Source organism: Brassica oleracea, chromosome C9 (genome assembly GCF_000695525.1).
Source record: "Brassica oleracea var. oleracea cultivar TO1000 chromosome C9, BOL, whole genome shotgun sequence".
Lineage (NCBI taxonomy): Eukaryota > Viridiplantae > Streptophyta > Magnoliopsida > Brassicales > Brassicaceae > Brassica > Brassica oleracea.
The window spans coordinates 6646451-6655694 of record NC_027756.1 but is presented as its reverse complement, the minus strand read 5'-3'; the positions used below and the strand labels follow the sequence as shown (position 1 = coordinate 6655694).

General features: G+C 36.6%; 2 protein-coding genes and 1 non-coding gene across 3 annotated transcripts; 2 read left to right on the top strand and 1 right to left on the bottom strand.

The window, feature by feature from the left end:
• Positions 1-2209: 2209 nt before the first annotated feature.
• LOC106315993 (maf-like protein DDB_G0281937) lies at positions 2210-3922 on the bottom strand. The gene is made up of 8 exons (XM_013753848.1): positions 3797-3922; positions 3634-3705; positions 3361-3519; positions 3180-3249; positions 2995-3086; positions 2766-2807; positions 2597-2677; positions 2210-2492 (listed from the first exon to the last, which is right to left on the bottom strand). Exons 1-8 carry the CDS (start codon positions 3818-3820, stop codon positions 2376-2378), a joined length of 657 nt encoding a protein of 218 aa, XP_013609302.1. The 5' UTR covers positions 3821-3922; the 3' UTR covers positions 2210-2375.
• Positions 3923-6142: 2220 nt separating this feature from the next.
• TRNAI-AAU lies at positions 6143-6216 on the top strand. The gene has a single exon. It is a non-coding gene; the product is annotated as a tRNA-Ile (tRNA).
• A 159-nt stretch (positions 6217-6375) lies between these two features.
• On the top strand, positions 6376-8066 carry LOC106318902 (oxygen-evolving enhancer protein 1-1, chloroplastic-like). The gene is made up of 3 exons (XM_013757062.1): positions 6376-6709; positions 7077-7370; positions 7465-8066. Exons 1-3 carry the CDS (start codon positions 6467-6469, stop codon positions 7924-7926), a joined length of 999 nt encoding a protein of 332 aa, XP_013612516.1. The 5' UTR covers positions 6376-6466; the 3' UTR covers positions 7927-8066.
• Positions 8067-9244: the final 1178 nt, after the last annotated feature.

Below are 9244 nucleotides of genomic sequence, written 5' to 3'. Positions count from 1 at the left end.
GTCCTTTCCACCCTCCACGGCCATGACCATGTGGTCTATCATTCTGGACGTGGTTACCTTTTTTTTCTTCTGCGGCCTTATTGGTATCAGGTAATGGGGTTAATCCAGGAGGTCTCAATTCACTGTTTCTCATCAGTAATCCAATATTTTGCCCAGCTAGCAATAGACTCATCAACGAACTTATAGTCCTGGATTCTGAGATTCCTCTAATCAAATAGGGTTTTGGTAATAACACCGTTCTTTGGTGATCATATCTCGATTTTTAACTCTGTCCAAATGTCTAGAGGATTCTCTATAGTCAGATATTGATCTTTGAGACTCTTAATAAGATGATGGCTAATAATTAATATTGCCATGTATCAATCTTTCTCATTGGTATTATTGTCTTTTATGATACATTCACCAAGTCTTTTTTTTTTACTTTAGGATAATCTTTGTATCCAATGCCCACCGTAAATAATTATCTCCAAAGAGATTTAAGGCAGCAAAATCCAGGTTGATTTTCGACATCTCAAATCTTATATCACTCAATATTTAGATATAACTTTCATGCGGCCTTACTCTTAAAAACAATCAATTCGGATTTCAATTTTGTGAGGACAAAAAGACTATCAATCTTAAAGGTATTTAATCAATCAATCAATTTCTAGCAAGTCTCAGCAATACTATTTCTATGTGCTCATAATATTATGGTTTATCAAGGCTAGCAAAAACGGATTCAATTAATCATGCAATTAGGGTTTAACAATCAATGGATTTTAGCAAGACTAGTAAAAAGATTTATTAATCACTCAATCAGTTTCAAGGCTGATTTTAGCAATACTAGATTATAGATTTCAAGCATGAATTTCAATGAATCAGTTTCAAGGCTGATTTTAGCAATACTAGATTATAGATTTCAAGCATGAATTTCAATGAATCAGTTTCAAGGCTGATTTTAGCAATACTAGATTATAGATTTCAAGCATGAATTTCAATGAATCAGTTTCAAGGCTGATTTTAGCAATACTAGATTATAGATTTCAAGCATGAATTTCAATGAATCAGTTTCAAGGCTGATTTTAGCAATACTAGATTATAGATTTCAAGCATGAATTTCAATGAATCAGTTTCAAGGCTGATTTTAGCAATACTAGATTATAGATTTCAAGCATGAATTTCAATGAATCAGTTTCAAGGCTGATTTTAGCAATACTAGAATATAGATTTCAAGCAGGAATTTCAATGAATCAGTTTCAAGGCTGATTGGTATTTAGCATAAACCATGTGTAATTTATCTAGTATCCGAATTTATCAAACCTCAAAAACATATAATCAGATCAATCAATTTAATCGAACTTAGCATACAATCTTAAACCTCAAGACATTAGATTTTATCATGAATCTATCAACCTTGCATAAGGATTCTCAATTCTCAAAAATATCCAAATCAGATCAATATAACCTATCATACGGATTATTTGGGGTTTCTATTTAAAACAGATCAGATTACAAAACTATCAATCCTAGCAGGTGATATTAAACCTCAAGAATCATGCAATTAGATCATTCGGATTTTAAACAAGTAAACCTCAATCAATCTATCAACCTATCGGATTATATAAGCAAAGCAAGCTAGCAATCTATCAGATTCAATCAATGTTTTAACTGGTGGGTTTAAACAATTTTAAATCAGATGAACAATTAACCAAGCAGGATGAGAAAATAAATCTATCAATTTAACGGTCAAACAATTCTTTTAACCTTAGATGATTGTTGAATCGGACCACCAAAGGAGTTTAGCCTGACACGAACGGGACGCGAGCTGGAATGGATCGAGTTGCTTCTATCGGGTCGCGGACGTCTTTGATCGTCGGACGCGAGCTGTCTGATGCTGTCGCGAACGAGGAAGAGGTCGTGTGCTGGAGCTGCTCTCGGGTCGCGAACGTCTGAGCTAGGATCAGGAACGCCTTGGGCTGAAGCTGATCGGGGACGCGAGCTGGAACAGATACAGGAATAAGAGACGCGATCGGGGTTTAGGGTTCGTTGGATCGCCGGCTAGGGTTAGGGTTTTTCGATTTGGGTATTAACTTAATGATTTAGAGTTTCGTGCTGATAACGTGTTATAAAAGTAATGGAAAAATCTAGATAAATGGAAAGATTACAAATCATAATCTCTTGGTTATAAACCATCTACAATCTGGTTCATAACAGTTATACCGTCATAGATAAATGGAAAGATTACAAATCATAATCTCTTAGTTATAAACCATCTACAATCCGGTTCATAACAGTTATATACTTGTGTTGAAGGAATTTCAATCTTTTTATACCATAAGTGGATCAAACATCACAATATTTCAATGTTGCAATAAGAATCTCAGTGTATTATCAGTCTAAGCCTTCCTACATGAGGAATCTTCAAGATGGAGGGGGTTGAGCTCCAACACATCGGTGATGAATTTTTCAGTGAGGTCTTTAGGAAGTCCCATGACTGTATCAACTCCTCCCACCTACAACATTACAACGTAAAAGGCTTTTAGAGGTGTGTACATATTTAAGCAATATGCTGGAAACAGAACACGCAAGCTTGTTATATCGAAATAGTAGGGCTAACCACGGTATCGATAAAGGGAGCAATGAGGGGATGCTCCAGCATTAAACCTCCAGCAACTTTGAAAGTTACCGCATCATCAATCTGAATATTGAAAACACAAACTTAGATGTTAAACAAACCCACTTCAAGAGAAAAGAAGAATGAGTGGGGTAGTTTTAGAAGATTTTACAAGATCGTCTATGACTTTTTCTGGAATCTCATGGAAATAAACCTGCGTCACAACATACCCACACAAACTGTTAAACCACCCACACGGTAAGAGTTTTTAGAAGAACCAAAAAAGAAGCAAATTCGAAGGAGACTGTTTAGTTTTCTTTTCATGGACGGCCTTAATCAGAAAATAATCAAATATCATCTAAGAAGAAGAGGACCATATGTAGATGTTGATAGTAGTGTACCTCAGCTTTGTCCCAACCGATTCTTTGAACACCAGTTTTCAAGTTCCTTACTAAAACAGAGCCCACAACGCCTCCATGTGAACCGGAATAGCCTGGTATAGGTTTCAAAGAAAAAATGCTTAAAATCATATCACCTTGTTACAGAAGTAGAAAAATATAACTTGGACCAAAAAAAAAAGGCAGACCTTTGATAAAAAGGCGAGCTTCATCCTTGGTAGTTGGTTTTTCTCTAATGACACCTTTGTACACAACAACCTACCAATAATCACCTCAAGTTCAAAATAATAATGTAATAACCCCAAGAGACGAAACTCTAATAGTAAAACAAAAAAAAACAAAATAATAAAAGAAAAGAGTAAGCATTACAGTGTCAGCAGTAATCAATAAGGTTGGTTGAGGATCCTGAGCAAACTGGGTTAGACCTCCCAGTTTCGATATAATCTCATCTGCCTTGGCCTGAGCGATAGCTACAACCAAATCTTCAGGATTGTCTCTCCTGATAGCTTTCTCATCAATGTCTGCTGTCTTAAACCCCAACATACCATACCATACATTACATATTCCAAGTCTCGATTTCAACATCCTCTTATTAACTTAATAATCGAGAGAAGAGTAAACAGAGAAAGGAGAAGCAGTTACCACGACAGTGAATTCGTATCCCATTTCAGCCAGTATCCTTTTTCTCGCCATCGATTGAGATCCCAGAATCATCTGCTTCGTTTTCAATGTTTTCCAATTCGAGAATCAAAATTAATCTAATTATATATATCTACAATAAAATCAGAGAGAGAGAGAGAAATACCTTGAATCCTCTCTTCATCGCCATCCTCGGCTCCTGCTCCGAGAGGACAGCAGCGGAAGAGTGAGTGAACAAGTAGAGCTAACCGGTAAAAGTAAACAAAAGTGGTGTATAATTCTCCAACTATTCTGTCATGTCGTACAAATGTTTGGACTACTATTACAATTTTATCAAACCCACTTGTGACTAAACTAATTACGTATTATAAAGGCCCATATATTACAATTCTTAAACATGGGCCATGTTTTTTTTGTAAACTATCAAGCCCGTTTACATTAGTAGTAGGACTTCGTGTCGTTTTTCTGGAGTGGAGACGACCTAGACAACCCTAAACCCTTCTCCTATAAATTAGCCAGCTACCGTCAACTCTTTAAATTAAGTACAATCTTGGTTGCGAATCATACATAACCTTTTAGTCTCTGCAAATTTCCTCGTGTTTTCGTTTACTTAGCTCTGCCTCGTCCTATCTTCCTTTTTATCAATTTCGTATCATGAGTTTGTGCAGTAAATCGTTTGGTAAATTATTTTATATTTATCTTGGTTGATGAAAGAAATTCTCAGTGATGAAGAAACAATAGATGACGAGTCCGACGAATCCATTCATAAAAATCATGTGGACAATCGAGGCATTTGTCTGAGAGGATTGACTTTTTCTTTTCTTGTTTTATTAACTTGATTTTATTTAGCAAAAAAAATTTTTTAAAAAAAACTCGATTTCTCGATGATGAACAACACAATAGATGACGAGTCCGATCAATCCATTCGTTAAATCGTGGGGACAATCGAGGCATTTGTCTGAGAGAAATTCTCTTCTATTTACTAGTTTTTTTTTTGTTTATGAAAGTTTTGTTTAAAAGATTCGAGGCACGATGAGGATTGTTTATTGTCATCTGATTAATCATGATGATTCAAAACCTCCTACTCATTCTGAGTGCCTATCTGTCTTACTCTGTCTGTGAGTGTATGCTCTTTAATTTCTAGGCATTAACTTTTTTATCTCTCGGTTTAGCACAATATAATTGGTAGCTCTGCCACAAAAACAAGTGTTTTAGGCAAGTACTAGTGGGCTCTTCTTTCCGGCTTTATCGAAGCCCAATTCATAACCCATAACATACAGAGACGAAGTAAACTTATGGACACAAAGACCCGCAATTAGTAGTACTGGTGAATTGAATAACGTTGATAAAAAAAAAAAGTGAATTTGAATAACAAAGTTATAACCGCTGTTCCGGAACGGACGGTCGGGTTGGGCGCTAGGCCTAAAGAAAATATCAGGGATTAATCAGAAATTTTTAGATTGTTTACTATGTTATAAAACATGTTAATCTTTAATTGTGTATAACATTAATACATTTTCATGTTTAAAATTGTATAAAACATACAAATAGAATATATAAATTTAATATAGTGTAATTTTCATCAAAATTAGTGTAATTTTCATCAAAATTATGAATATAAATGATATTTATAAAATTTTAGATCAAATAAATAAATAAGAATATTATTAAAAAAAAAAAAATAGATTAGGCGACCGCCTAAGCGGCTAGTCAGTCATTTAGGCGGTCTAGGCGGAAAAAAATGGATATCCGATTTTTTTAACTGACTTGGCATAAATCGAGCGGAAGAGTGACGCGTAGCGTCCAGGCGGCTAGGTTGCCGATTTTTAGAACATGGGTTATAACTAAAGCCAATTCATTAAATCTCAATTGGTAGTACTTGTGAACTGAATAACAAACTTATATATAACTTAAGTCAATTCATTAAATCTCAATTAGTAGTACTTGTGAACTGAATAACAAAGTTGCGTGTTCATTAAATCCCACTTCCTGCCTAATTGCATGTGTAACTCGTAAAACTTGGAGCTTTAGAATTGTGTTTGCGAGGTATCCGAATGACATATGAACTACAACACATCTATTTTGCACTTCTAAAAAAATCATCACCAATGGAGAAGCCCTACTTCATAATTTCTATCTGTATTCCTTAATTTAATTAATTTGGTATGGAAGTGAACTATGCTTAAATTGTGAATGAAGATATCACTACCAAGCACAGCATGCATCAAAATACAGAAAATCTGAGCTATGTTGAAATTGTGAATGAAAATATCACTATCAAGCATACACAATAAAGGCCGCGGAAACTTTATGATCATGCATAAGACTTCAAGCTCTAAACGTACCTACCTAACCAAATAGGCAAATACCATCATGTAGTAGAGAAGGTGTTCAAAAAAAATGTAGAGAAGGTAAGGACAACTATAACAATTTTGGGTCAAAGTAAGCTTTAACAAACAAAAGATCAATATTTCCCTGTCAATTTGGATTGTATGTTTACCCAGTCAGCAAAGGCCCATTAGCTCAGTTGGTTAGAGCGTCGTGCTAATAACGCGAAGGTCGCAGGTTCGAAACCTGCATGGGCCAAGATTTTTGAAGAAATATTAGCAACAATTTTTTTTGCCATATACATGTCAGCATCAGACAGTATCATATCTTCACTTAACATTTGAACACGTGGCAACAGAAGAAACCAGTCACTACGATTTCAACAATACGAACCAATCAAAATACTCGCCTTATCCCAATCTTATCTCTCTCTCCTAACCATTACTTACTCTTTAGTCTTTACTTTCTCCTCTTCTTCTGATCACAAAAACCTGAACCATCTGTGGCCATGGCAGCCTCTCTCCAATCCGCCACCACATTCCTCCAGTCGGCGAAGATCTCGACCGCTCCTTCTCGTGGCAGTGCTCACCTCCGGTCGACTCAGACCGTCGGCAAATCATTCGGGCTAGAAACTTCCTCTGCTCGCCTCACTTGTTCCTTCCAGTCTGACTTCAAGGACTTCGCCGGCAAATGCTCCGACGCTGTCAAGATCTCCGGATTTGCGTTAGCAACCTCTGCTCTCGTCGTCTCGGTAACTTTCTCATATCACCTACTCTTTCTTGTAAGAACTATTAGAATGAGCAATAAACATAATGGAATAATGAAATAAAATGATTCTGACTTCATTACTATGTCATCACATTGTTTTAAATTTAACTGAAACCATAACAGAACAACACTAATCCAATACCAGTTTTAGATTAGTATAATAAATTGCGTTAACCTATATGTTCATGATCTTATGTTATTCAATTCGTTTAGATGCAACCATTAGTACCAAACGTGTTATAATGCTCTCATGCATACCAAATTGATATTTATATGATATATCATTTTACGAATTATTGGGATCAATTTACAGAATTAAAGTTGTTTGTTTTTTTTTGGTGTAATGAAAGGGAGCAAGTGCAGAAGGAGCTCCGAAGAGATTGACTTACGATGAGATACAGAGCAAGACATACATGGAAGTGAAGGGAACTGGAACCGCCAACCAGTGCCCAACCATTGACGGTGGCTCTGAGACTTTCTCCTTCAAACCGGGAAAGTACGCCGGCAAGAAGTTCTGCTTCGAGCCAACTTCCTTCACCGTCAAGGCTGAGAGTGTTAGCAAGAACGCACCTCCTGACTTCCAGAACACCAAGCTCATGACCCGTCTCACCTACACTCTTGACGAGATCGAAGGCCCCTTCGAGGTTTTGTTGCTTCCACATCAAGAAACATACTCTGCTTAGGGTTAGGGTTGCGGTTGATGACTGATCGAGTTTTTTTTTATTGGTTATTGAGTAGGTTTCTTCAGACGGAAGCGTGAACTTCAAGGAAGAAGACGGAATTGACTATGCTGCAGTTACTGTCCAGCTTCCAGGAGGCGAGCGTGTGCCGTTCCTCTTCACAGTCAAGCAGCTTGACGCCTCAGGCAAACCAGACAACTTCACTGGCAAATTCTTAGTCCCTTCGTACCGTGGCTCCTCCTTCTTGGACCCAAAGGGCCGTGGTGGATCCACAGGATATGACAACGCCGTTGCATTGCCAGCTGGAGGCAGAGGAGACGAAGAGGAGCTTTCAAAGGAGAACGTGAAGAACACGGCAGCTTCGGTGGGTGAGATCACTCTGAAAGTGACAAAGAGCAAACCTGAGACAGGAGAAGTGATTGGAGTGTTCGAGAGTCTCCAGCCGTCGGATACTGACTTGGGTGCCAAGGTACCAAAGGATGTGAAGATCCAAGGGGTGTGGTATGGTCAACTTGAGTGATGATCATGTTATCTATATCAAAACATCTTCTGTTAATTGTATTCGATGATAATGAAAACATCTTTTGATGTTTCCTGTGTTTTTCTCTCTTATAAAAAATGCACATTCCTCCTTATAACAAAATGTGTGGTTTCAAACTATCAACTTTGAGCTATGAGCTTATGAGCTCTGTACATGTTTAGCCTAATTTACGGGTGGCTACAATGAACTAAGATGTTTGCGAACCGGCTTTTTGTAAATAATTTGGATTAAATATTCGGTTCGTTTCCAATTTAGTTAACTTAAAACTATAAATTAACAATAAAATAACGTTGATAATTAGTGAATATACTCTTTTTTTTTTCTTTTTTTTTGTCACTGATAATTAGTGAATATACAAATGACTGAAATAGCTGGTTTGTATGGTAGGCTTGTGGTATATTTAAATGAAATTAGTTAGAATAGGCTGGCGAGTAGCAAGTGGAAATAGTATTTTCATAATTTCTGTAAGTAATTTAGTCTAATCAGCTTGCTCCTTATGGACCTTACCATGTATTTAATGTGCATGGGTTTGTGAATATTAAACAAAACACTGTTTAACTTATAAACAAAACATATTGTGTCTGTGCTTGGTCTTAGATCTCGTGACATGAAAGAACACAGACAATTGCATTAGCGTGGGACAGCACATAACAATGCAGGTCACAGACAGATTCTCTCTTAAGTTTAAAACCTCTGGAGTTAGTATATAATTAATAAGATTGATTAATTTTCTCGGGGACATAATTCTATTTTAAATCCTAGCTAGAGAGGTCGGATTCGTAGCAAAGTATAGTACAAGTCTTTGCATTCAGTAACCAAAAAAGTTTCCAAGATACTCTTACAGTAGATTCTACAAGCGTGTGTGTTAATATCATCTCATCACATGTTCTATATCCAAGATCATTTTGTTTTGAAGTATGTTAAGTTCCATTTTTACGGATAATCCACCACCAATACACTAAAACTAAAACCTAAGAATAAGGCAGTAATAAAGACAAATTAAAATCGCGACAAAAACATGCATCGTGCTGAAAAATGGAACTACGTAAGCAAAACTGTATTGTTGTCCAATTTCACCTCATGTAATAACTATTGTTGGCCTTGCATATGAATGTCACCACCGTGGGAGATCAGATCAGTATCCAGTAGATCTGCAAACCATTAGTTTATCATTCAAATAAAGTGACTATTGGGACGTAGGAAGAAACATACACATCAGCCAAAAGATCAATTTTTTAAAATAAAATTGTCATCCTCTGATTTGATTTCGGTGGAGACGTGGATGATTCCAGTCCCA

Coding starts and splice junctions, on each gene's coding strand:
- LOC106315993 (XM_013753848.1), bottom strand. CDS start 3,820: ATGGCGATGAAGAGAGGATTCAAG. Junction 3,520..3,633: donor GATACGAATTCACTGTCGTG/GTAACTGCTTCT, acceptor TTGGGGTTTAAG/ACAGCAGACATTGATGAGAA. Junction 2,493..2,596: donor CTCCCTTTATCGATACCGTG/GTTAGCCCTACT, acceptor GTAATGTTGTAG/GTGGGAGGAGTTGATACAGT.
- LOC106318902 (XM_013757062.1), top strand. CDS start 6,467: ATGGCAGCCTCTCTCCAATCCGCCACCACATTCCTCCAGTCGGCGAAG. Junction 6,710..7,076: donor CCTCTGCTCTCGTCGTCTCG/GTAACTTTCTCA, acceptor GTGTAATGAAAG/GGAGCAAGTGCAGAAGGAGC. Junction 7,371..7,464: donor AGATCGAAGGCCCCTTCGAG/GTTTTGTTGCTT, acceptor GTTATTGAGTAG/GTTTCTTCAGACGGAAGCGT.